The sequence below is a fragment of the Aspergillus tanneri genome, assembly GCF_003426965.1.
Source record: "Aspergillus tanneri strain NIH1004 chromosome Unknown AapTan_8_pilon_pilon_pilon, whole genome shotgun sequence".
NCBI classification, from domain to species: Eukaryota; Fungi; Ascomycota; class Eurotiomycetes; order Eurotiales; family Aspergillaceae; genus Aspergillus; species Aspergillus tanneri.
Genome location: NW_022984635.1, coordinates 131,906 through 158,373, shown reverse-complemented (window position 1 = coordinate 158,373; position 26,468 = coordinate 131,906). Strand labels below are relative to the sequence as shown.

Here is a 26,468-nt window from a genome sequence, read left to right as displayed (position 1 = left end):
AATATTATACGCTATCATTTCCAATATCAAGCAATGTGAATCGATGTCTGAGGCATTGGCACCATTTACTAAGTAATTTTAGAGTAGAATACTGTCTTTCATTCATACAGTTATACAATAAGGTTTAAGTAGGATTAAAACCCTACAAAATTTTTGGTAATAGGCCATCCAACCAATCTATGAGAATCTCAACCCTCAATCCTCTCCAATGGAACCTTCGCATCCTCAATCCCCTTTGGAATATCCACCCAAATATAGAAACAGCCTGCCACAAAAATAAGTAACAAATTCGGAATCATGGGAAACCTCAAATTATGCGTCCGATCCTGAATCACCCCCTGCACTAGCGGATTAATCCAACCCGTTGCCAAATCCAACGTAATCTCTAACCCAAAGAACTGCGCCTCCGAACCACACGGAATCAGCGAAGCAAACACCGCCCGGTTATAACTCCGTAGTGCACTGCTTGTACTCATAAAAAGTACCTGCTCGACCCAGAACTCCGCTGCATGTTTGTATCCAATTGTTACCGTATTACTGATCCCGATACATCCCCAAAGAATACAGAGGAAGTTAACGGCCAAGAAAATGTACGCCCAGGATTTGATTGTGGTCCGGACATGCGGGTAGATAAATAGGAAGCTGAGGCTGCCCATGCAGGCGAAAGTTACGTTCGTGAAGGACCACACTTGGTAAATGCCTGAGCCTCGAGCAATTCCTGTCACCTCGAGGAAGAGGGATTGGATTAGGCCCAGGAAGTTGCTATACCCCGTGTTCCAGAGGATCCAGCCGATGCAGAATTTGAAGGCTTCGGGGTAGCGACGGGCGGAGGATATCAAGCGGATCCAGCCTTTAATGACGAGCAAGAGGAGGTTTTGGTCCTTTGGTCGTGATTGGCCTGGGATTGAGGGGAGGAGGAATTGACCGATGCAGGCGAATGTGACTGTTTGCTCTCATTAGGAAAAAAAGAAAGAAACCTTCTCGAACAAAAGGGAGGGTTGAGTGCTGTGTGCAGGGGCGTACTTGTAATGCAACCAGCGATGGTAATGGCAAGGAGATAGCTGAAGTAGCCCACTTGCACATATGACCCTATGCCATACACAAGAATAACACCGATTAAGAGGGCAACGATGGCGCCCACGTTGCTAGCGACCAGCGCGAGAACGCTAACTGTGAATCCCTTCTTCCAGGTTCGTTTTGTATCTGGATCGGCTGCAGGCGACGCGGAGTGCAGTCCGCCGACAGAGCGCATGAAGATCGGGATATATGACGCCTCAATAACGGTGTAGACTCCTTGGACTGTGGTAAGCAAGCAATATAGGGTTGCGAGTGCATTTAAGTGGCTGTAGTTGGCTTTAGTTAGACCGGCGAATGGTAGCGCCAGAGCACCGAATAGTATGATAGAGGATAACATCATTGTTTTGCGATATCCTGTCTCCCGTGGTATGGTTAGTGGACATATTCAAGAATAGATGTTAGGGCTCGTGGTCGGCGCTCTTACCTGAATAATCCGCCACTCCTCCCGTCATGATCGTGACAACTCCCTCCATTGCGCGACCAATGGAACGTAGGTATAGCCTGGTTTGGACTTCAGTTCGCTGGCCATTGAATAAGAGAAACGGTCTCTTACACATAGCTAACATAGTCAATTTCACTGGCCCCGAACTTCACCATACACTTGATATTGCCCCGGCGAGCACAAGGCTTGTCTGATCCTGGCTGATGGCCGACACTATTTGCAGCGGACTGAATGGCAGCAGAGACATAGTTAAAGGCCATCGAACTGGTCGGGCCCGTCTTTGGTTCCCGTCAGTAAATAGCTGGTAGAGAGCGTGTTCAAACAACTCACGGAGAAGCAGAGAATTAAATATGCCCATAAGGCCTTTTTGGACCTAAGGGAAGCAACCTGTCGATTATGGACGGTTGTCTCATTAGTATTCTCCTCGTTACTATCGGAGCTTTGTTCACGAGCTCGGATGTCATTCTTGACGCCGTTACTATTCATGGTGCCGTATGTGGAGGACATAACTCAGACTGGGTTCATATGGAGAAATATTTATGTTGCGTCAGAGCTGGAGCGCAAGGACTGGGAAGAACGAGGTAGTCAATATTTCAAGGGCAATGCGTTACAATGCCATAGCCAAGGAATCTGTGACTGAGGGAGGACGAGAGAAAACTCAATAAGAGTATTTTCTGCATGGGTCTATACTCAGAATATAGCATGCGCATGATTGAGCAGGTTTTAATCCTTCCCTGCAGCGCTGTGTTTAGTGGAGAATGTCGTATCCGTTAACTAGTTACTGTAACTGCTCTTATTATTACTAATCTCAAATCTGTTTAGAGACTTAAAAACTTTAGATTATTTTCTTTATTTATCTATATCTACAAATTTGAACTGAAATTAGTTGCTCTTCAGGGCTTGCAATTGTCGTAGGCCATCGACATGGCGAGTAGTGCTGCTCCACCAAGTCCAAGGAATAACTTGGGGATGTTGACGCCGAAGGAAGAGCCGTCAGCTCAAATCGATATCTCCGAGAAAGAATTATTCGCAACTGTCGCACCAGCACCTCCGTACTCGGTCTTCTCTCGGCCTAAGAAAATCTTCATCCTCGCAGTGGTCACTGTGGCCGGTTTTTTGGGCCCATTGGCAGGAAATATATACCTTCCGGCCTTACCTGTCCTCGAACGCGAGTTCCATGTTAGCACTGCAGCAATTAATACTACCGTATCAGTGTTCATGGCCGTGTTCGGCTTCGGGGTGAGTGCCGTCGGGTCTATATATTATTGCACAGTGTGCAAGTACTAATGTTCCTTATCCAGCCTCTCTACTGGTCAAGCTATGCGGACTGGAAGGGAAGACGACCGTTATATATAATCTCCCTGGTAGTATATATTGTCGCCAATGTCTTGCTAGCTGCCCTGCCGGCGAACTTCGGTGCTCTGGTGTTTCTTCGAATCCTCCAGGCATTTGGGTCATCAGCAGTGGTGTCCATGGGCGCAGGCACAGTATCTGACGTGTGTATCTTCTCTATAACAAAATACGGATATATACTGATGATTGAACCAGATCACGGAACCCAAGCGAAGGGCGAGAGCAATGTCTTATTTCATGCTTGGTCCCCAGTGCGGTCCAATCTTAGGCCCGATCTTGGGAGGTGCATTAGCTGGAAACGTGAGCTGGAGATGGGTATTTGCGCTCTTGGGTAAGTGTTCCACGCCTCTGGCTTCGAGTTCCCCAGGCCTTGACACAGCCTTAGCAATATTGGCAGCTGCCCTATGGCTCGTCATGCTGCTCTTCCTGCCAGAGACTCTCCGTGCCCGAGTAGGCAACGGACAGTTATACAGTACAAAAGGCTGGATACTGTGGCCGCCTAGTCCCTTTTCTCCCCTCATCCCTGAATTCGAACGCGGTTCTCCGCCAGCAAGACCTACTTTAAAAGGTTATTGGCGACTATTCACATATCTCCCTATTGCGATTGTGTCTGTTAACACAGCCGTTCTCTATTCGTCCTATTTTGGAATCGCTGTCCAGCTTCCTACGGCTCTTGAGGACATATACCACTGGAATTCCACGCAGGTCGGAGGCGGCTACGTAGCTGTTAGTGTCGCAATGGTAGTTGGCTCCATCGCCGGGGGTAGATGGTCTGACTGGCGACGGGCTCGCATGGTCAAGATTCTAGGACAGGATAATGTCGATCCAGAGGCTAGACTCCGCGACCAGATCTGGGGTATCTTTCCATGTGTTGGTGGCCTGGTAATGTTCGGATGGTTCGTGGAGAGGTCGATCCATCCAGCAGCAGTGCTGGTGTCCACATTTCTTGGTAGGTCCTTGATTCCTTTTATATACTGCCTTGAAAACTTCGCAACACTGGACTGACAAGCCGCGACTAAATTATAGTTGGATTCGGCATGTCCTGGATCTTCGTTACAAGCAACGCATTCCTGACGGAATGTATGCGCCAGCAGGCCGCTCAGGCATTTGCGTTGGGGAATATGCTTCGAAGTCCTGCGGCGGCAATTACTGCTGCCATTATCCACCCGCTTGTTGTGAGAATGGGATGGGGTTGGTGTTTCTCGGGTTTATCGATATTGAATTTTGTTTTGGTTGGGGCGGCAATTGTTCTTTTGCGGGTTAAGGCGCCAGAATGGAGAAGGAAAAGAATCGAGAGGATGCAGGGAAGTAGGCAATAATTTCGATAGGATAATATGTACAATGATGTGGCCCTAGAAATTATGTACTGCCAATGATATTATTATCATATATATATTAGATCCTCTCTAAGTACTGTTGCTCTTCACTCCCTAAAGACTTGGTAGTAGGCCTCGCCAGGACCTCTAAATTACTGTCAGATTTTATTGGATTCTGGTTAGGGAGTCTTGTCAAATAATAAAGAACATTATAGTTAACGTATTCAACCATACAGGCATATACTATAACTAAAGTTTATTACTGTATGTTTATACGTCTTAAAGGCGTAATTACTTGTTTCCCTACATTTTCCAAAGATCAATTACAGTTGTACTAAAAAGCCAAGAAATACCACTGTAATCTCGGTAATTTAGAGATCTAGCCTGGTTAAAGAGCTGAGAGTAAAATATATGAATAATCTATATGGTAATACAGTAATGTGTACGGTATATCCTCTCCTGATGCTCTGGTGTTGAGTTAATAAGATCGTCGAAAGTGCTATTTTATATGCAAATACAGAAGCGGCGGCTCGGTAGTATCGGCGGCTCCGTGATCTGGTTGGAGATGGCGGCGATTTGTGTACACTTACTTCCCTTCGCGCGGGTTCCAGCTGAGCGTGGTTCGAGTGCTTAATCATTAGTCGTACCACGACGAGTATTTTTGCGGCTCCGATGTCGAACCACGCTGAAATAACTTCAATACTTGTTGCTGCGCATTCTACTGATGACCCTATTAATGTGGGAACGGAGCGTCTATGGCAAGCTACCAATGGCAACCACTTTGCGCCTTGGGGTGAATTGCTTACTGGACTTCAGATCGATCCGCCCATAATTGCTCAAGTGCCAGTCTATCTCAACAGGTGGTGATTATGAGCCGGTTTGAAGGACGAGAGGACAGTAAAAACAGTCGATAATATCATCCCAAGTTGCTTTTCGAGTAAAGGATCAGGAATCGTTTTTTACGTACGGTTTTTGGTCTTTTTGATCTCGCGTGACCAGAACTCCTGAGCATGTGGACATTCACCATTGTAGATATGCCCTAAGAGCTGCTTAGTTCCATAGACAGCTAGAGCACTTTTTTTGAACTTCTTCATCTCATGTTTTGAGATCTCCAACTCAGTAATGGGACGATCGTCAGCATCTTTCGACCCCGTCTTGCACACCTCTGTGTACTTTAGACAGCACACACGACATTTCCTCCCAAATTCCAGCTTTCCGGTATCTGGATCAGCAAATGGGAAGTGACAAACAGTCATATGATTAACTATCATATCTGACCATCCCACTGATCGACAGAATATGGGTGGCCGACTACCACGTAAGTGAGTAGCTAAGCTGATGGCATCGGCTTCCACCACAAAAGTTTCACTTTCAGGCCATCCGGGGGGCCGAACACAAAGTACATTGTCGGCGATATCTGCTTCGCTCAGCCCGTATCTTTCTGCAGCAGTCTCCAGCGCGATTAATGATAAATGAGGTGTAGAGCCAAGGCAAAGGGCACATGAGCGGTAGCAGCCTGGTAAGAAAAGCAAAGAACCCAGTCTCCCGCATCCTGGAACCGAGCATTGTCCATTGGATAGTGTCCTGTAGATAGTCTTCGCGCTATATACACGGAGCAGGTCCCACTCTTTCATTTTCTGAAGAGCCTTGTAGCAATGCTCTACTACATTTTTGTAAAACAGTGTATGTTTAATGTAAGACTCGGCTTTCGTGTTCACTACGCACAGCGTGGAAAGAGAGCAGTAGTCAAGCCCAAGCAGGATCATATCCAAGATCTCAAATGGTAAGAAGTCGAAGAAGCCAGATGTCACCTTCAGTCTGGTACGTTTTCTGGGAGATATCCGTAGCGGCCGACATTTCATATCTGCTTCTACCCAGGTCTTTGGGATGCTCAGCACCTGGAGTATTTGGGCTTCCGAGGCCTCTTTGACTAGGTCGGGATAGCGATGTGCGGGAGCTTTCTTTTTAGAGGAGCGTGCCATGATGCTCTGGGAGGAGGTTCGTTGTCAAGAAGAAAGTCAGACAGGCAACAGCTCTCGTATTTTCCTAAAATAAAACCATTCTCTTCGACTGAGTTAAGAGGATCCCTAGTAAGTGTGTGAGTGTGAGTGTGTTTGTGATTGCCCTGAAACAGACACAGTGGACTGGAATTCTGACAAGGCTGCGAATGCCAACGAAAGCCTAGGCCGCAGTGGGTTCCCACAGTTTCTTCTGAGGTAAAGCTTGGACCTTCATTGGCCCGTTACTCTGCTGCCTGGAGATAGTGGGGCAACTGCTGCTATTTCTTGGCGGGTGAGGATTGGAAGCTGAGGCAGTGTCCTATTGGATCCCTAAGGACAGGCAACTTACTGTGTAATACGAAGGTGTTGTTCAAAATATTAAGCTATTCAGACGTTATATTAATGATATTAGCATGAACAACTAACACGGATATTTGGAATTTGTGTGCTACTTGTACTTTGTATGTAGCCTGTCCATTTCTAATCTCTTTGCTTCAAAGAAATCTAATGGCCGCAAATTTAATAAATGTCACCCCCGGGTATCAACACCCCCAAACATCGCGGTGTTACTGCTCAACCCCTGACGGCACCTGTACCTCTCCGTCTGCAGTCGTGGGCTGCACCGTAGGTCCCACTGCGTCTCTGATATCCATTAACCCCGTGGCCACCGGCTCGGCCCCCCCAACGCCTTCTGCATATCTCCGAACCGTTATCTGGTCTGCTCGGCGGCCACAGGTATCCTGGTCTGGCGTCCGCTGGTATGAACTCGCTTCAGGCAGCAGCCCAATGTCCTTATTAGTTATCTTGCGCGGGCCGAGACAGACGTCTCGCCCTGCGCTTGGTTGGTGACCCCTGTCGCTGCAGAGTCTACCGCTGGAAACTGCCCGAGCAGGCCTGTTTTTATCATAAAATCCGCCACTGCCACGCTGGCCTTTACCTCCTGTATTACCGACTCATAGCCCTCCATCCATACCCCACCGCAGCCTTTCCGTTGAAGTTCCCGCCGCAGGTCCATCCGCAAGTCGGTTAGAATTGGGCACGCCATAAGCACATGTTTGGGTGTTTGGTTGTTAAGATCGCACCCACATCGCGCTGATTCGCGCATGTTGATACGGCTAAGAGATCCGTTGAGTCCAATCCTCCCTGTCCGCATCTGCATGAGCACCGAGCTGGTTGCCTTTCGGAGGTTTCCCAATACCGTAGGACGCCCTTCTCTGGCGCCTTGATTAGGCGCTTAGTCGGTCGTCCTGTCCTTGACCGTTGCCATGCCTTGGCCCATTTAGCCTTTGACTCCGCCCTGATCTTTCGTTTGGCCGCCGATTGCAGCATAACCAGTTGTTGTCCCCGTAGGGGTCCCCGTTGCGCCGCTTGCTTGGCGAGCTGGTCCGCTGCCTCGTTCCCGGGCACTCCCTGATGGGCCGGGATCCATCGCAGTGTTACCTGGATATATTGCTCGTTGCACCACTGGAGTAGCTCTAAGCATTCCCGTAGGATCTCCTGTCCAGAAACCAACCGAGGTCGCCGTATTGATTTTAGAGCTGCCTGGCTGTCAGAGAATATCTGCATATATTTAGTTAGTTTATGGGAGTTGGCGCGTGTTTTAAGGCGTGTGGATATACTACGTAGTTAATCCTGCAAAGTTAAACATGCTATATTATAATAGCGAGCCGCTTGGCGAATATTATCAATCTGCTTATTTTTTAGAGCTTCTATTACAAGTTGGATCCTTTTCTCTTTCTCTATTAAATCATTTAATTTTGTATGCGTTTTTGGTGGCATGGTGGGTAGTTAAATTGCTTTAAATAATGTAACGCGTTGAAATCGGGAGAGGTGGCCAACTCGCTTACGTGGCCGGTTCGCTTACCGAATACGTTAACTTACCAGCGGCCACCTGGCCACCCATTCAATAGAATAAGCAATCGCTTCCAACACCCTTGTCTAGTGGACTTATCGAACGCGGGTGCGAGCGGCAGAATCAGTCCTTTCTGACCACGCTCGGTTGAGGCCTGTCTTGATCCAGCCTTCCGCCCTTTGAGATCCTCGCCATAGGAGACTCTTTTTCGTATCGGTGCTTTCTTGGTAGAAAGAAAAATAGGATGGCTGATGGCCTCAGATCCCCCGTTACAACTAATGCTTCTGAAGGTCTGAAGAGTCATGCCTGTACGGTCTGTCAAAGAAGGAAGGTCAAATGTGATAGGAGACAACCATGCTCTACTTGTGTCAAGGACCATGCACTGTGCCAATATCGGGACCCCCTTCCATCTCGTCGGCGGAGGAAAGCGCAGCAAAAGACTGTGCTTAGAACCTTGAAGTGCAATGATGACATTCCGAAGACTAAAGTATCTGACGGGAACGAGGAGTCCTTGGTTGGTAATAACATCAGAACGAGGCTGCACATGCTACAGAATGGTCCTATGGGCCTCCATTCTAATACTAGGAGCGAAATTGGGCCTGGGAGATTAATTTCAAAAGGCGAGAGATCCATATATCTAGATAAGTTAGTTCCTTTTATCTGTATGGTGATTGTTATCAAAGACTAACAACCTACAATAGCAACTTGTGGAAGAGAGCTAGCAATAAGGTTCGTGGCAATGATATCCTCACTACTCAAGTTGTTCGGTTAGTTGTAGACTGATTACGTTTTATAGGTTCAAGATGCGGAATTTATTCTTCCTGAGAGTTCAGGCGGTGTATCTTACCAGATACCGAGGGTGCGGATTAAACGCGAGCTTGAGCTGGATAAAGGAGCTCTTCTTTTTGGTGCAGCCTTTACACCCAACCTATCTAGATTACATCCAAATCCAGTTTATATATTCAAACTATGGCATATTTTCCTTGAGAATGTAAACCCACTAACAAAGATAATCCATGTACCTACCTTACAGCAGCGCATTCTGAATGCAAGTGGTAATCTTGATTCTATGCCAAGTGAACTTGAAGCTCTTATGTTTGCAATCTACTGCGCAGCACTTAGATCTCTAAGTGACGAAGAAGTCCTGCATGGGTTTGGAAAGTCCAGAGCAACCCTGTTGGCTTAATATCAGCAGGCTGCCCAATCAGCTTTGGTACAGGCAGGATTGTTAAAGACATCCAACATGGCTGTCTTACAGGCATTTGTGATATTTATAGTGAGTTTTTACTTCCTGTCCCACGGTTTCTTATTTCTTATTGCTATGCAGCTATTTGTTTGTACAGTATACAATCCACACATACTCTGGTCTCTAAGTGGCATTGTAATACAAATTACTCAACGAATTGGTCTTCATCGGGATGGATCTCGTCTTGGTTTACCTATATTTGAAACTGAGATGCGTCGTCGACTTTGGTGGTAAATTACAGTTGTAGATGCTGCAATTAGCCGCATATATAGCTCCACCTTATCTTTATACCCTCTCACGGATACCCACATTCCGTTAAATATCAATAACAGTGATCTGGATGTGGAAATAAAAGAAACTCCTCCTGAGTTATCAGGTGCCACGGAGATGATTTTTTGTCTAATACGTTATAAGCTTGGTCAGTGGCTTGATCGTTAATCTAGGTTAAAACCGGTTACGTTTGATGGATACTGGGAGACTATAAGTCGAGGCTCTACTCCGATTGAAGAGAAAGACCGTATGATTAAAAAGCTTGAGGGTGTTATTAAGAGAAAGTTCGCTACCCATTGCAACCCGTTTATCCCGCTTTATCTCATGACCATGATTGTAGCATGGTCAGTACCACTAATACTACGCCTGGCTGCCCACCATCCCCGCGTTTATCATGAGAAAGGCGAAATTCCAACCCAAGTTAAGAAAAATCTTCTCTTTAAGACCTGCCTCAGCGTGATTGAGTATGGCAATATTCTAAAATGCAGAAATATTTGTGGCATGTAGATAACCAGTTCCATTGGGACTCGTTGATTTACATACTGGACGAGCTTCGATACCGAGCTATAGGAGACGAAACTACAAAGGCCTGGTATTTAATTGACGTCACTTGTAGCCGCCAGTATCATCAGCAAGGGCCTAGAGCAAGGAGCCCGTTGCACCTTGCCCTGGCGAATTTAGCTGTCAAAGCATGGGCAGCCTATGTAGCGGAGTGTGAGCGTCGGCACATGTCTATCATCCCACAGCCGAGCATTATTCCAACTTTCCTAGAATTAACGCAGCAGATAAACCTGTACTCACCTTCTGCTTGCACCCGAGTGGCTGCTTCATCATCTCAAGACCAAGACCAGCGGAGTACTCCTGCTAGGGCTGCTATAACCATGGATGCAAGTCATGTTAGCTATGGTCCCCAGCTACGGGAGGGCGTCTTGCAGAGCACGAACCCAGTCGATTATAATGCTCATTTTGCCTCTTCTGTAGGGCTATATCCTGAGGAAAACTCCCCCTTTGACTGGGCTCAGTGGGATGCTTCATTTCAGGAGTATCAGCAGCAGTCAAACAGCGTTGGTTATTTTTGAAACTATTTAAACCTACACGATTTACTGGTTTCTATCATTTTGGAAAAACTTACGAAGGTCAATACTCTTGTGCGATATTTGTTTTATTATTCTCAATTACATACTCATACATTTTAAAGCTTTTTTTTTTTTTTTTGGTTATTTTGGAGACCTGTTAGATTATATGGGGGTATGAAGTTGTTGTATTCAGAAGGATTCTCTGCCCAACCCCTCTATGAGGAGTATTGGGTATATATATTCACATGATGTCCCAATATGGACTAGCTTTATTCTGACACACCCCCTCAGGTTCCAAAACATCCTTTGAACCTGAACTTGAAGCTATTCCCATATTCATTCTCCACACAGAATATCATCAAATTCATCAAAATGTCGATGATTTTCATCCTCCCCTTTTGTCCTCTGCCTAGATATGTCAACTAGACCAAGCTGCTTCACAAATAGCTCGAATTTCTCCCTTGGAAGCGCCTTGGTGAGTCCATCTGCCAACATCTTGTTGGTGGGGCAATATTCAATTTGGATCCTTCCTGACTCTGCCTCTTGCCTTAGCCAGTGATTATGGATGTCCACATGACGAAGCCGTGTTTGCAGTCGGTTGATGTCCTCATTAACAAGTCGGATTGTCTGCATATTATCACATAGAATGTGAACTTGATGATTATCCAGGTGAAGTTGCAGATCCCTTAGAAGTCTCTCCATAAACATCCCTTCCCTCGCTGCTTGCGATAATGCTAATAGCTCTGCTTCAGTTGTAGATGTTGTCACAGTTGCCTGCTTATTCGCTCTCCATCCCACGGTCCCTCCGAATAGTTGAATAATATACCCTTGCGAACTTCTTCTGTCCTTGTTGTCTGCGAAGGATGCATCACTATATAGGATATAATTATCTCCACCCCCCAGCTGCAGAGCTAGATCTTGAGTCCTTTTTAGGTACTTAAGCACCTGATCTGCTGCTTTGTGGTGTTCCGGACTTGGGTTGGTGAGGAATTGGGATAGCTTTGATACTGCAAAAGCTATATCTGGACGAGTCACAACTGCAGCATACATTAAGGAACCAATCTTTCGTTGATATCGGTGGATGCTTTGATAGCTTGCTGCACTCGAATATAGAGATAACTTCTCTTGAGTCATTGGAATAAGGATATAACCTTTTGGCTCTGACTCTGAAAGGTTAGCAATCTTATCTATATATGAGGACTGACTTAGCCATATTAGATGCCTCTTTCTATCCCGGATTATTTCTATCCCTAGAAACCATTTCAGTTTATCGCCTCCAGTCATCTTATACTGGTTTTGAAGCCTTTGGATAATTTCTTCCATTTTCTTCTTGCTTTCCTTTCTAAAAGCGCAGACAATATCATCCACATAGAAGAATATAAGGATATCTCCTTTGGCTAGGCAACATGGCTCATGTGGGATAGATTTAAATCCTAGATCTTGAAGGCTCTTTGTGAACAATCTTTGCCACAGAACTGGGGACTGCTTTAGTCCAAAGAGGGCTTTCTTTAGCTTTAGCAGTCTTCCAGGCACTCTATAACCAGGAGGCATCCGCATAAAGACATCCTCATCCACATCTGCATTAACAAATGCATTTGTGATATCATATTGAATTAATTCAAGATCAAAACGGGCCGCAGAGACATCAAAGTCCTAAATGATCGAATAGCTAATGTCGCTGCATATAGATCATCTGTACGGTCCTTTTGTTGATCTCCACGGACAACTAGTCGAGCCTTGCACTTTTGAAATCTGCCGTGCTTGTCGAATTTATACACATACACCCATTTGCAATCTAGGACTTGTTTGCCTAAGCAGGTGGATCTTCGTATCTCTTCCCAGGTCCTCATATCTCTATGACCTTTGAGATGATCCTCTTCTGCTTGTTTAAACAGAGATCCTAGTGGATGATCTTCCAGGTCTCTATGCCATACTGGTTCTGGAGGCAAATTCCGACGGTGTATTTTGGATAGGCCACCTGGGCATCTCTGGAGTCGTTCCAATGTTACTTTGCTGATCGTCTTTTCTTTATGTCTTCGAACAGGTTGAATAAGTCGTCCTGCTAGGAATGTTGCCTTCCACGTCCGCAGATGTCTTGATAATTTCGGAGTTGCTGGTGGGCTAGTGGATTCGCTGCAAAAATGCCGATGCAAATAATGACGCTGGATTGAATGAAGCTTCTGGTGTTTCCGGAGGTGTTGGATAAGTATCTTGCTCCTTTTCTTGCTGGTTTGATTCTGGAATATCTGCAAGATAATCAACTGAGTCAAAGTGTCCATTAGACAAAGAATCCTCTGCCATCTCATTGGCAAGCTTTGAAGCTCAATATTCTCCACCATTTGATTAAACTCCTTTAAGGGAACTTGTCGAAATTCATCCTGCATGGTGGCTAAGGTCTTAGCTATGTCACCAGAGAATTATTCCTCTTCATTGAAAATTACATCCCTTGTCCGAATAACCTTATTCAACCGAGGCAACCAGATTCGATAGATATTAGTGGAGTCATATCCAACTAGATATCCTATCCATGCCTTTGGATTAAATCTCTGCAGTCTTTTCTCCTTTTTCTGAGCTTCAGGAGTCATTGCAAAGGCCTTGCATCCATAAACTTTTAGATGCGCTTGCTAAGGCTTTCTATCCTCCACCACAACACCTTACGATGTGTGCAATATAGGTATGGAACCTATCAACAGGAGTTTTCCTATTGGCTTGATAATAAGGTGTTCGGTTAAATAGGTAAACTGCTGCTCGTACCACTTCTGGCCATAGAAACGCAGGCAATTTAGCACCTTCCCGCATAGCTCTAGCCTTATCCTTTATTACACCCCCTGAGCGTTCTGCACCTCCATTTTGTGATTGCGTATTAGGCGCAGAAGGCTCAACCTTGATGCCTTTCGAAAGGATATAGTGGTAGACTTGGAGTTTTCTGGTAACTATCTCATTATACACTCAATTACCTTAGGCATGATGTTGTACTGATGTTTTAGAGTCCTAAATAGGTCCTCTAATGCCTTGATAATTGCCTCCGCGGTGCGATTTTGAAAATAATAGTCCCAGATAATGCCAGACCACCTGTCTGTCACCAACATAAGGCTTTTAAAGTTCTTGATATCCTTGTTCAAAGTCATGAAAGTCAATTGCCAGTTGCAATCCAGTCCTTCTTTTATTCCTCGGGGAAAACGTTGAATCTGACGCTTTATTTTGGCTATTCCGCAAGCATCACATTCACTGTCGTCGGACCCCGGATCCTAGCACCTTTTGAAGCATTAACTAGGTGCTCTATTGCTTGCGGTCCTGGGTGCCCCAGGCGGAGATGCCATTTCTTAGCATCTGCTCGCACTGACTTCGAACTCTGATGTGAAGATCTGGTAGCGAATGTTGCATGTGTTGATACCGGGATATATTCAAGGACAAATTGATCATGTCGATCCTCCAGGTAAGCGATTGGAAACCCCTTTATAGTGCGAATAACATTCTGACCAGGTTGATTGTCCCACCATAGATTCATTCGATGGAGTTGCCTCAAAGACACTAGGTTACACGCCATATTAGGACAGTAAGCAACATCATACAGTCGTAGTTTTGTTTTCCGTTCCTTCGAGTTAATATTAATGCTGACATTGCCGTATCCTTTAATAGAGACTTTTGAATCTCCTGCCCATACAAAATCTCCGGGTGCCGCTGGCTGGTATCGATCGAATCGAGAGAACTGGTTGAATATATGGATAGTCGTGCCGGAGTCAAGGATTGCAGAGTTCTTGAGAGGATATGTGGACGGAAGCAAGATAAAAGAAGTAGGTATTCTCCCTACTTCTTTACTAGAAAGGAAGGAGATGCTGGTTCCTTTTCTAGTCATTCTTGAGCCTTTTGCTTTATTTCTTCTTCCACCTGCTTGGCAAAGCTTTGATCATCCTTTAGTGACAGATTTACCAATCTTCTAACTTCAGAACGCTCCTGATATCCTTCTGGGGCCTTCCTAGGGAATAAATAAAAGCAATCCTTCCAATTATGCCATTGTCCGCAAGCTCTGCAGGCCTTTGCCGGTCTTGATGATCCCGGATTGTTCCTCTTGAACTCCTTCGGTGATCCACGGCTTTCGGTCCTCTGCTTCCGCTTTCGGGACCTCCTAGTATCTGGTGCGGGTGCCTTATCTTCGTCACTATCTCTGCCATGAGTTCCAGAGATAGAGGCATCACTACCTTCGTCTTGAGTTCCAAAGGTAGGACCGAATGATCCCTTGGCAATCTTGCCTTGAGGTAATCCCATTCGATTCATGCTATCACGGAAGTCCTGCGCGACCATTCTAAAGGAGAGGCTTTCTTCTTGAATGTCTTGCTTCTTATTTATCCAATAAGATTCTACCCAGTGAGGATTCAAAGATCGCACTGCATTTAGAAAGTCTTTAATCCAATCAGTTAAGGAAGTAGCAACTGCAATCTTTGCCTTTATCCCCTTCTGCATGGCTAACTCCCAATTGTTTATCCAGGTGTTGATGTCCCTGGGCTTTGGAGTCTTGATGGCCTTTTGATAAGCTTCTCGAGCCAGTTCTTTGACTCTAAACTCATCAACTCCAACATTCTTCTTTAGGTTGTCATACCAGTCGTTCAAGGAATAGAAGGAATGCAGCAGAATTCATAGACTTGTGGTGATACAGTCTTTTGAATCCATTCGTCTGATCTTATTTAACTCCGCTTTCTGTTTGTTGTACTCCTCCAGTTTGGTTCGATAAATTGTCCAAGCCAACTGATATTCCGCATGGGACCCTGTGGAGGCATTTCGGGTGCTATTAGCAGGTGGAGGAAGATAATCCTCTTCGTTAGGCATTCTAGGCTTTGGAAGATCCTCTCCGTCACCTGTAATAATATCCCAAATATCCTTGCCTCTAGCTAGGCCTTCAAACTGCGTCTGCCACTGCATCCAGTCCTCCTGTGTGTTGAGGCGAATGGTGCTGTCTTGAATGGTTGACATAGCGAAATAGGGTTAATATAGATATAGATATATATCTATCTATATATGAGTGCTCTTTTAACAAATGAGACTCTTAATTGTTAGATTATATGGGGGGGTATGAAGTTGTTGTATTCAGAAGGATTCTCTGCCCAACCCCTCTATGAGGAGTATTGGGTATATATATTCACATGATGTCCCAATATGGACTAGCTTTATTCTGACAAGACCCTGCATTATAACCCTGCGCCTTCCGTCCAACCTCTCCGAGGGTGTTTTAGAGGTCAACCAATGCACTTCTAGTCAGGAGCATTTAAGTATTCCTTAAGCTTTATTACCTTTCAGAGCAGGCCCATCGCCCTTCTTCTGTGGTGGATTCTTGACACTTGTCCATTTAGCAAAGACAGCGCCGATGATAGTAGTACAGGACAAAGCCAGCCCGACGATAAACGTGTTTCTTACAGCCATATTACAAGCTACCAACACAGCCGGCAGGTCTTGACCACCGACAACTTGACGAAGAGTAGTTGCTCCCGCACCTTCAACAATATGGGCGAGGCTCTTGCTATCATAGTCTGGTACTGCCCCTTGGAGATTTGAGATAAGGCCATTGGTGAAAACTGTCTGGGCGACTGCCAGGAAAATAGCACCACCCAACGACTGAGACAACATCATTAACGCAGAACCAGTAGGGACATCCTTTCTCTCTCCAGTTCCGTTTGAGCGGCGACACTAGCTCGCTGCATCCCTAGACCCAGACCGAATCCATAGATTACTTGGTACCCGATCCATTTAGCATGCCCGGTAAACACAGTAAATGTGGTTAACAATCCTGCTCCAATCGACATCAGGATAGCGCTAGCATACATGAACGGCACGGCGTAACCTATGCGTGTTACCCCTATTCCCGCCAGGATCCCGGCAATCACGAGTGAGAGGACGAGGGGGAGATTTATGACACCGGACTTGACAACACTGACCCCTTTGATGGCCTGGAACCAGATAGGAAGGTAGTAGACGATAACCATCATCGACCCTCCTAGGGTGAGGGAGTAAAAGACCCCGGCTGCGATACTTCGGACTTTGATAATTCGTGGCGGAACGGAGGCAGTCTCTTGTTTCCACACCTGCACCGCTACAAAGGCGATCATGAGGATACCGAATAGCACAAAAAGGGCGATAATGCGGCCATTGCTCCAGGGGTACTTTGTTCCTCCCCACTGTAGGGCAAGAATCAGACATACCATACCAGGCAGGAAGAAAAATGCCCCGAGCGGATCGAACTGGCTCACTCGCTCTCGGAAAGTCGTTGCTGTCGATGGATGCGGCGGAGGAGATGCCTTGAGGAGGAACATAATAATAATAACTGTCACAGCGCCGACAGGCAGATTAATATAAAAACACCATCTCCATGTTACTCGATCCGTAAATGCTCCGCCCATTAAGGGTGCAATCACGTTGGACACACCAAAAATGCTCCCCATAAATCCTGTCATCATCGGCCTCTGTTGCAAGGGCACTACATCGACGATGAGGACAATCGACCCGGTGAATATACCACAGGACCCTAATCCTGCGATTGCCCGGCCGATAATAAATGCAGTCGACGTTGGTGCTGCTCCACACACCGCAGAACCAATCTCGAACACGGCGATGGCTGAAAGGAACACCCACTTTGGTGGGTAGAAGGTGTAGAAGCGGCCATAGATAAGCTGGAAGGCGCAGCCTGTCACCAGATAGCTGCTTCCATACCATCCAATGTCGTTCAAGGCATGAAAGTCGTCGGTGATGCGTGGAATAGCCGTGGCGATAATACTTCGATCCTAGAGGCGAAAGAATGTGAGGTTTCGATGACCTTTGCAATGGATAGAGGCGAGGATCTTGCTTACCAGAGCGACCAGGAATATTGCTAAATTCAGCGCAACCATGATTGCTGTTAAGGACATTCGCCCAGGATACTCATGGTCGTCCCCAGTCTCGGGTTTCTCGTTGGGATGTGCGACTGGCTCTTCCGCAGCGACCTCATTTTTGGAGACAGAGTCGTCTGGGATATTCTCTGATACGGCCTGTACTCCTGAGGAAGACCGCTTGCCCCTGGCTGAAATCTCTCGCGACATTGGGTCTTCTGGCATCTTTCGGTTGGAACTGATTGAGAGTAAACGTTCAATTAAGAGTATACCTTCCAGATGATATATACTCTAATGCAATCTAGGTAGGTCAACAAGAGTGAGGAGAGGGTTGTGAGACTTTGAGTCGCACTATTCCACAATTTTGAAGTATATAAGCTATCGAACATATAAAATATCTATATAAAACTACTTTCGGGCCCATGTTGTACGTCTCGGAAGTCAGTGGCCAATCGGATTTATGTTCTCGGGCCCGAAACCCTCAAGACCCTGAGTTTGTTGTCCAGGTAGCATGTACTTTAGTTGTCTAGGGTGTATCCATCACATTTTCTGCTGTTTTTGTTCCTGTAGTTGCTGAAAGGCTATATGGCTGTCCAATCTGCAGGTCAACTGAGTTGGGACAGTTTAATCACCATCTGCCGCTCGACTCCTATCTCACTCTCAAATGAGTCAAGGCTTAGGGGTTGGGGTAGATGGGCCGAGGCGATAAGCCCGATCAAGCCAAGCCTAGAACGCTTTAGTTGGTGATACAAATGACCGTCTGTTCTGTATTGTACTTGTTGCGGCTGTTCCGGTAATTCCGGTAAGTGTACAGTAATCTTTCGTCTATGTTGACAAGGGAGATCAATATATTCATGACCAGGGACAAGTATTAAGGCATCTTCCTGCACAATACAACTCAGCGTGAATTCGTGTCCCAGTCAACCCACCGCCTTTAAATCAGGTCCTTAGTTATGGACCGCTCTATCAATAAACTTGTCAACCTCTATGCATTTGAAGATTACCTGAATGCACAGGTGCGATCACTGCCAGAACTACCAGAGGTAGAACAAGTCTCGTCTCGAGTGTTCCGCATACTTGGTGGCAATCCTGGTCACGTATGCTATAAAGGACAATCCCTCCATGTATATCAATGAGCTTGTTGTTGCTGACAACCTTTTCAGATGCAACTTCAAGGCACCAATACCTATCTAGTTGGCACAGGTACCAGAAGATTACTCATTGACACCGGACAAGGCATGCCCGTATGGATCGATCATGTGGCGGAACTGCTTTCCAAGCACGATATCACCATCAGCCAAGTCCTCCTGACACATTGGCATGGCGACCACACGGGCGGCGTGTCTGACCTCTTACGACTCTATCCAGAACTCAAGGAGTCAATCTACAAATGTGATCCAGATAATGGACAAAAGCCCATTGTCGACCGTCAAATATTCCACGTGGAGGGCGCGACAATCCATGCTCTTTTCACACCGGGTCACTCGGTTGACCACATGTGTTTCTTCCTGGAAGAGGAAAATGCCCTTTTCACCGGCGACAATATTCTCGGGCACGGTACCACTGCCGTGGAAGATTTATCGTTGTATATGGCCAGTCTGTGTAAAATGCAGGATCAGTGCTGCGAGATCGGGTACCCGGGACATGGCCAGGTAATCTGTAACCTTCGTCGGGTGTTCCAGTCTGAGATTGGGCGGAAACAGAGACGAGAGCGTCAGGTTATTGCGGGCCTGAAGGCGCTTCGGTTGAAAAGTAAAGAGGGCGCTGCGCCGAGAGAACTAGTGTCACATGTCTTTGGTGCCCTTCCTGAAGAGGTGATAGAGAATGTTTTTGAGCCATTTATGAAAGAGGTCTTGATGAAGCTGGCTGCGGAGAAGCGCGTCGGGTTTCGATTCAAAAGTGGCCATAGGGTTTGGTTTGTTAAGGAGTAATGCACAGTCTATATTATGTGCTAAGCTGAACGTTTTCCTTTCTTGAATTGTGGGTATATACAGGCCCAGCGCCGTCACAAGCTAGGTAATGATGAAGTTATACAAACGTGATGATTCCAACCAGACGGTCAACGGTACATCCCAAAGGCCACGGGATTTTCCGGCTAGCTATGTTCCCACACGATCTCCAACACAGCCATTATACTCCCTACTGGTTGAACTATATTTATGATCTGTAAACTCGGATCCGCCTTCTTGACAAGAGCAGTCCACTCAGTAGTATCCCTCTCGGTGCTATTGAAACTCTGCAACATCGTCAGGTCACGGGCTCTCAAAAGGCCTTCTTGCACTGTTGGAATGGTCCCTGGTGTCGGCAGGACTATATCCATGATGACGATTCTTGATCCTTTCTTAAAGGCCGGTAAGAGCTGCTGAAGAATCTTGACCGCATCTTCAAGCTGCCAGTCATGGATAATCATGCGTAAGAGATACACGTCCGCGCCATTGAACGGCTGGATGTCGAAGAAATTGTGTTCCTGAAATAAGATGCGACCGGCCAGGGATGGCTCGTTAAGAGACGCCGCGCCTGATTTGGTATTTCCCGGGAGATCTTGGACAATAAAATTCAGATCGGGAAATGATTTGGCCAAAGCGATGCTGGCGGTTCCGGTCGAGCCTCCGACCTAGACAAATAAAATAGTAAGAATACCGGTCACCAAAACAGAAGACAGGAATTTTTGCTAACATCAACGACTGTGGCTTTCCCCAGCGAAGCCCAATCAAAGCCGTCTACTAAGTGCCTTAGCGACATACCCTCGCTTTGTTGGATCATCCGCATGTACTTGGCAAACTGCTCTCGCTCTGTCGGCTGGGTATCGAGCCACTCAAAAAAGGGTTTGTCAGTGCCGTACGCAACATTAAAGGCGGTATTGTTCTTTGCAAGACTCTTGGGCCATTTCACCGATGCTTCTAGAATCTTGGATGCACAGGATGCTGACTTTTCAGACATAAAGATCGCCCAGTCATGGGTCTCAGGATGTGTCACGAATAGTGCGGAAGTAGCAGTATGCGCGATGTGGTTCGGCTCTGTCTCGCAGAAGAGATTGTTGGTCATTGCCATGCGAGCAATTGCCTTGAGCTGAGTCTCAGACACGTTCGCCTCTTGTGCTAGTATCTCGTACGGGACCGAACCCTGCAGGGGCACTTTCGCAAAGATGTCAAAGTAAGCAAGCCAGCGCAAACATGCTAGATAATGAAACTGGGAGAATATTAGCTAATATTATCGAAAATACACGACGTGACACACTGACACCTAATGCTAGATTGGGAATATATTCGCTTGGACCCATCGCAAGCTGGAAGGCCTTCAAGGAGCCTTCCATGAGGTCTTGGCGAGCCTTGCGAATCTCCGGTGGTGCATTCGCGGGAATGCAGGTAATGGGTGCGTCTCTGTCAAACGATGGCTGTGCATGATCATTTGCAGCCAAATACATACTGATTTGGATGGATTTCTGCAATATTTCATTGGCCAGTTTCTCCAAAAGGGATGATGAGTGTCCGTTTTGCTCAAGTTTCTCGCAGTGGTTTTCCATAGTAGCGACCATGGTGGAAGGGCGCAAGGTTTGCTTAAGGCGGAACTAGCTTGAATGCCAATAGAAGCTGACTTGAGTTGATCAAGAGAAAGAACAGGGTCTTATGCTACTTGTCAAAAGACTATCATTATTCAAATTAATTAGATAATTAGGGCCAACATCAGATTGAAACCCAGTCAGAGGTTTATGACATCTGAAATACACATACCGTACTTTCTCTTCGTATGTGACGATGTCGTACCATTGCATATACAGTATATTACAAGAAAAAACAATACCTGACTTAATGTGATGCAGGCACAATACCACATAAGCAACAATCAAATTGCTCGTGGATTGTCTCAATGCAAGTTTATGGCGCAATGGTAGGACTGGGCGACACCGCAGGAGAACAAGCTTTAAAAGTCTGAATACCAACTAGGATGATCAGCACCGGATCTCTACTCCGTACTATCGCTCGGGCCCGAGAACGCATGGCGTGCACCCTATTGGATAATACGCCCCGAAAGGAACAGCAAGCAAGAGTGCACAGGTCGCGCGTAGATTAATCGATTGATTATCGGTTATCACGATAAGCGACTATCATGATTAATCAGAGCGGGAACTTACGGTTGCCATGCCTGATCGGAATACTCGGCCCGAGTATTAACTATCTCCACCAAATGCCTGAACCCCCAGGTTGATCTTCCAGTCGCATCCCCTCGACGAAAATGGTCAAGAAACAGGGTATCGTCCGCCGCGCCAAGGTAAGTAGACCCCAGAACTATCTTGCATGGGTAACTGACCTATCAGGCCTGCAATACCTGTCGGCGAAAAAAAACCAAATGCGATGGAAAACGCCCCATTTGCTCTTCATGCCATGCCTTCAAACTCTCCTGCTCCTTTCAGGATACTGTGCAGTATCCGACGCGCCCCAGTCGGTAAGTGGCCCAAATAACCGCGCGAATACGTTGATTAATATAGTTCAGGGCGTATGTGGAGGAGTTGGAACGACGCTTGGAGAGCATGGAGCAGCAATTACAACAACCGAAAGAGCCAAGTATACATGGATCCGATAGCGAATCAGTAGACCATGACTCCGAGCATTCCCAAAGCGAAGGGGTAATGGATCAAGCTTCATATGTGATCAACGCGCAGGATGGAAGAATGCGCTTCTTTGGTCCGTCCTCGATTATCACTCTACCAGAGTACCCCTGTAATAACTCACCGTAGGACCTTCGTCTGGATTCGCATTTGCCTCACAACAGGGAGCCCATTGGCCCACCGGTGGGTCCAGAATATCCATTTGGCACTCTGCAGTACAGAGGAGCGCTTCGAGATGGCAGTTGGGTACATGGTTTCCTCGCCCTCTGCAGGATGATCTCCAACGACGGGTCTTCCAACCTTTGCCTGAGAACCGTGTCGTGAGGCAGCTAGTCACCGAATTCTTCTCTACATTCAACCAAGCCATTCCATTATTCAATGAATCCTCCTTTGCAAGAGCCCTTGATCGTCAATTTTCGTGGAGCCCCGACGAAAGCTCCTCGTGGTGGGCGTCTCTGAACGTGGTGTTGGCTTTCGCCTACGCTCAAAGGGCGCAGGAATCCGATAACGCGCCTGAATGGCAGTTGTCGCTGGGCCATATTAAGAATACCTTAAACGTGATTGTTGATCTCTTCATGCGCACCGCGGACTTGTTCGCTGTCCAGGCGATGCTTGGCCTGGCTATCTACTTCCAGGGAACCCCGAATCCCCAGTCCCTCTTCATGTTCGCTGCCGCAGCGATGCGCCTCTCCCAGTCTATCGGATTACATCGTGCGCATGCTCTCAGAATGACGACTCATCAAACCGAGGAACGACGCAGAACGTACTGGCTAGCCTTCATCCTCGATGCGGACATCTCCCTTCGAGTCGGCCGTCCGCCGGTCCAGGACAGCAATGATTATGACACGCCCTTACCAGCAGAGGAACCAGTGGATGGAAAGGGTATTCTGATAGTAGATAGCACCCCGGTTAACTTCTTCCGGCTTCTGGTACAGTTCGCCTTGATACAGCGGCGGGTCTACCACCACCTGTACACCTCTGCAGTACAGAACAAGACCCGAGATAGTATTGTCGCAGAGGTCAAGGCCTGTGAGGATGCCCTGCTGGACTGGAAACACGCCATACCAACAAATCTCCAGCCACAGTCGACATTCTCAACAGCCACTGCATATCCCATGTATCATCTTCTGCGTCTCCATCTAACTTTCCACTGTTGCTATGGCAATCTCTACCAAGTTGGTATGCATGCAGGACGACCTGCGTCGATACTCTCTGCCAGAAACATTCCACCAGTTGAGGACGAGATCGCACAGACTATGGTGGCATCTTTGGAGTCAGCACGATCTGCCGTGAGGCTGATCAAGTATATCAAACGATTTGGCTCCGCGCATCAATGGTAAGTAGTCCCGCCTTCCCCTTAGCAAACCCCACTAAGAGAAAAGGAACATGCTGTATTTCCCCGCTGCAGCGTCAGCGACCCTTGCGTTAGGAATCTTCGTCCATCCGGATCATGAACAAGCCAGCAGCGACCTTTCTCTACTTCATGAAACAGTCCGCTTTCTGTCTACAATTTCTTCTCGGGAGCCTGGGACCTACGTCGACTACGTTCTCAGTCTCTGCTCGGAGTTTGAAAATGCAGCCAAACGAATCCTGAGGCAATGTCGTCGACAGGAAACAGGTATGCAGGGTGTCAGCATGGATAATGCTCATGGAGAGCCAGTCGCTCCTATAAATGTTGATGCTACGGATCCTCAACGTGAAGACATTATTGATTCCACGTTGGATTGGCAGTGGTCGATTCCTCCCTTCTGGAACTGGCAAGATCTTATGGCTAGTATACCTGGTTCTCCTTTGCATATGGACTGGGATGTTTCATTGGATATATAATGCCTAGGTAATAGTTAGTTAGTCCTAGCCCTGTCTCAAACACTTCGTAAGTTTCTATATATTACTATCACGTCAGTAAGCGACCTCCACATCGTCATTTGATAGTAGTCAAGAAGGATAATCAGTTTAGTCATGAACTGCAAAAGTTTTGAAATCAGTTATTTCTATATCTCTCATCATATAACGTAAGAGAAGTATCTATAACTCGTATGTATATAGATTTGACAGTAATTAAACCTGACGGATAACTAGTTAATTTACAACCAGTTAATATTTCGATCATGATAGCAATGCGGCACCGGAGGAGTAGTCCACATCGGTGTTATCTCGTCATCCAATCTCACAACCGGCTTCAACAAGGATTGACGCCCCCATGGTCCCTTGTCAAATGTCATCATGAACAACGAGTCTTCCTTCATGTACTCCGGGAAAACTCTTTTCCATCCATCAACTACATTGATCAAAATCTCCGGCACGAACTGGTCCGGAGTGATGGGCCGGAATCCAAACCGCTTAGTCGTCTGCAACACCACCTCTGGGGTATACAATCCAATCTCCTCCTCTAGTGCAATCGTATCTGCCGCAACCAACGAACTCACGACATGATATGATCCTCCTTGTACTGCACGCTCACGGATCGCCAACATAGCTGACAGCGCGCCTACCAGACCTGTCGTCATGTCGGAAACAGGCAGCGGAGGAAGCGCACTCTTGCCCTCCTCGAACCCCTGGGACCGTCCCATCACGTAGGAGCTTCCTGATGCAGCATCACCGATCTGTTGCCATCCGGGGCGCTCGGCAAAAGGCCCGTCCGGTCCGTAGGCGTTCTCATCCACGTACACAATGCCCTTGCCTCGTTGTGCGGCGCGATCCAACATGCTTGTAAGCCCTAGGCCCTTTCTCTCTAGAGACCCATACCGGAATCCCTGGATGAAGATGTCCACATCTTCTAAAAGCTCCTGCAATCGCGTTACATCCGCCTCCTTGGAAATATCTAGGTCGATAGTGCGTTTTCCTGCGTTCAGAACAAGTTGTAACGCCTTTTCTGTTAGCTATATCTACTAGTCAGTTAAATTCGGGGGAAAAGAGAAGCGTACATTTAGATCCACCAGACGACTGCAGTTCACCCTGATCACATCCGCTCCGTACGCAGCCAGCGTCGTGCCAATCGTAGGTCCGGCAATAATGCGCACCATTTCCAGCACCTTAACTCCCGCCAGCGGACGTTTATCGTAGATGTGAGGTAGGGGAATAGACGGAGTTGCGCTCGCATAGCTCTCACACGTCACATTGACAAGTGGATGTTTTGCTAATCGCTTCCCAAACTCCGTCTGACGCCATTCCTCTGGGCTGTAACAAATACTACCGCAGATTCCATGGCGCACATTATGCATTTCCAGCTCATCAGCACTCCACTGCCGTACATGCTCTTGGATATAATCATAATACGCCCCGGGGGAATCCAACTGAACGGAGGCATCAATCCCCATTGACTCAAACATCTTCTTCGCGTCCAACGACCCATGCAATTGATACCACACCTTGGGATGCTTAGTCTGGTATATCGCCGTCGATCGCCCTGCAATCCCTTTTCCGAACCCCTGCTCGAAGTCTCGTTTAAAGAGGGAGTTTAGTTCGCCTGCGCGTACAAGTGCAGATATATCCTTGCCATTGATATAAGTTGTGAACACTGACCCCAGCCAGAACCCTGCATGGTCAGTGTTAGCTACCACGCGCCGCTCCTGTGCTGGTATCCCATCGCGCAGTTCTACTAGCTCGTTGGCGACCACTCCACACATCGCATGCAATGCCGCTGCCACGACTGGCGATTTGATCGGTCCTGGGATCATCGGCTCGGATCCCCCTTCGAAGGTGACAGTGTTCCATAGGGACTGATTCTGTGTGAAAAAAGGGGTCCGTGAGGCTAGAATCTCGAATACTCGTCGTGCATCTTGTGGCACAGGGAGAGGGTTCTTGTCGATGAATGTACCCGGTCCGTAGATGTCGGTTCCAGGAATGGTCTCGTAGGACATGGTCGCAGATAGTTGGATGATAATTATAATATAGTTATTCAATGAAAGCAGTCTCGATTCTATGTAACTATGTAAAATGAGGTGTTGAGCTAGTTATAACCTCCTGAATGGCTGTCTCATTTCTCCGAATCCACGGCCCTCGGGACAAAGCCCCGTGGCCCACGGGAAATCTTCCACGGGACATTGGCTCCGAAAATGTCGGATATTCGGGCTAGTCCCGGAGGGGAAATAGAGTACGATTGGTAAAAAGGTCATATTTGAACGATTTGAGCTGGTTGGGCTCTTCTTGATTATATTCTTGTTGATTATTTTGTTGTGTGCTCCGCGGGGGTTTACCCTTTGTTCGGGAGGCACGATTCTCTTCAATTCAAGGGACCAGGGTGGGCAACGATAAATTCCCGCACCGATTAATCGATCTTATTAGTTGTATAGATTCAGGCCCTAATAAAAGTAATAGAAACCTCACTCCGTGCAGAATAATACGGATCCTAATATTCCTGGTAAGTTTTAAAGACG

General features: G+C 46.9%; 10 protein-coding genes across 10 annotated transcripts; 4 read left to right on the top strand and 6 right to left on the bottom strand.

The window, feature by feature from the left end:
• Positions 1 to 188: 188 nt before the first annotated feature.
• Positions 189 to 2,005, bottom strand: ATNIH1004_010691 (MFS transporter; the record flags this gene model as incomplete). The annotated part of the gene is made up of 5 exons (XM_033575259.1): positions 189 to 943; positions 1,024 to 1,431; positions 1,502 to 1,578; positions 1,631 to 1,797; positions 1,850 to 2,005. The coding sequence occupies 5 exons, from the start codon at positions 2,003 to 2,005 to the stop codon at positions 189 to 191; spliced, it is 1,563 nt and encodes a 520-aa protein (XP_033421114.1).
• Positions 2,006 to 2,443: 438 nt separating this feature from the next.
• DTR1 (Dityrosine transporter 1) lies at positions 2,444 to 4,339 on the top strand (the record flags this gene model as incomplete). Its single annotated transcript, XM_033575258.1, has 6 exons — positions 2,444 to 2,758; positions 2,821 to 3,015; positions 3,068 to 3,203; positions 3,258 to 3,768; positions 3,899 to 3,952; positions 4,309 to 4,339. 6 exons carry the CDS (start codon positions 2,444 to 2,446, stop codon positions 4,337 to 4,339), a joined length of 1,242 nt encoding a protein of 413 aa, XP_033421113.1.
• Positions 4,340 to 5,147: 808 nt separating this feature from the next.
• Positions 5,148 to 6,170, bottom strand: ATNIH1004_010689 (uncharacterized protein; the record flags this gene model as incomplete). Its single annotated transcript, XM_033575257.1, has 1 exon — positions 5,148 to 6,170. One exon carries the CDS (start codon positions 6,168 to 6,170, stop codon positions 5,148 to 5,150), a length of 1,023 nt encoding a protein of 340 aa, XP_033421112.1.
• A 3,868-nt stretch (positions 6,171 to 10,038) lies between these two features.
• On the top strand, positions 10,039 to 10,635 carry ATNIH1004_010688 (uncharacterized protein; the record flags this gene model as incomplete). Its single annotated transcript, XM_033575256.1, has 1 exon — positions 10,039 to 10,635. The coding sequence occupies one exon, from the start codon at positions 10,039 to 10,041 to the stop codon at positions 10,633 to 10,635; it is 597 nt and encodes a 198-aa protein (XP_033421111.1).
• Positions 10,636 to 14,484: 3,849 nt separating this feature from the next.
• Positions 14,485 to 15,600, bottom strand: ATNIH1004_010687 (uncharacterized protein; the record flags this gene model as incomplete). The annotated part of the gene is made up of 2 exons (XM_033575255.1): positions 14,485 to 15,187; positions 15,341 to 15,600. 2 exons carry the CDS (start codon positions 15,598 to 15,600, stop codon positions 14,485 to 14,487), a joined length of 963 nt encoding a protein of 320 aa, XP_033421110.1.
• Positions 15,601 to 15,903: 303 nt separating this feature from the next.
• Positions 15,904 to 17,711, bottom strand: ATNIH1004_010686 (MDR family MFS transporter; the record flags this gene model as incomplete). The annotated part of the gene is made up of 3 exons (XM_033575254.1): positions 15,904 to 16,239; positions 16,356 to 17,402; positions 17,469 to 17,711. 3 exons carry the CDS (start codon positions 17,709 to 17,711, stop codon positions 15,904 to 15,906), a joined length of 1,626 nt encoding a protein of 541 aa, XP_033421109.1.
• A 728-nt stretch (positions 17,712 to 18,439) lies between these two features.
• On the top strand, positions 18,440 to 19,417 carry encB (metallo-beta-lactamase type thioesterase encB; the record flags this gene model as incomplete). Its single annotated transcript, XM_033575253.1, has 2 exons — positions 18,440 to 18,583; positions 18,650 to 19,417. The coding sequence occupies 2 exons, from the start codon at positions 18,440 to 18,442 to the stop codon at positions 19,415 to 19,417; spliced, it is 912 nt and encodes a 303-aa protein (XP_033421108.1).
• Positions 19,418 to 19,581: 164 nt separating this feature from the next.
• Positions 19,582 to 21,021, bottom strand: ATNIH1004_010684 (uncharacterized protein; the record flags this gene model as incomplete). The annotated part of the gene is made up of 4 exons (XM_033575252.1): positions 19,582 to 20,100; positions 20,163 to 20,206; positions 20,231 to 20,675; positions 20,728 to 21,021. The coding sequence occupies 4 exons, from the start codon at positions 21,019 to 21,021 to the stop codon at positions 19,582 to 19,584; spliced, it is 1,302 nt and encodes a 433-aa protein (XP_033421107.1).
• Positions 21,022 to 21,719: 698 nt separating this feature from the next.
• On the top strand, positions 21,720 to 23,919 carry ATNIH1004_010683 (uncharacterized protein; the record flags this gene model as incomplete). Its single annotated transcript, XM_033575251.1, has 5 exons — positions 21,720 to 21,755; positions 21,802 to 21,929; positions 21,978 to 22,168; positions 22,222 to 23,428; positions 23,475 to 23,919. 5 exons carry the CDS (start codon positions 21,720 to 21,722, stop codon positions 23,917 to 23,919), a joined length of 2,007 nt encoding a protein of 668 aa, XP_033421106.1.
• A 257-nt stretch (positions 23,920 to 24,176) lies between these two features.
• On the bottom strand, positions 24,177 to 25,952 carry ATNIH1004_010682 (uncharacterized protein; the record flags this gene model as incomplete). The annotated part of the gene is made up of 2 exons (XM_033575250.1): positions 24,177 to 24,959; positions 25,017 to 25,952. 2 exons carry the CDS (start codon positions 25,950 to 25,952, stop codon positions 24,177 to 24,179), a joined length of 1,719 nt encoding a protein of 572 aa, XP_033421105.1.
• Between the last annotated feature and the right edge of the window lie 516 nt (positions 25,953 to 26,468).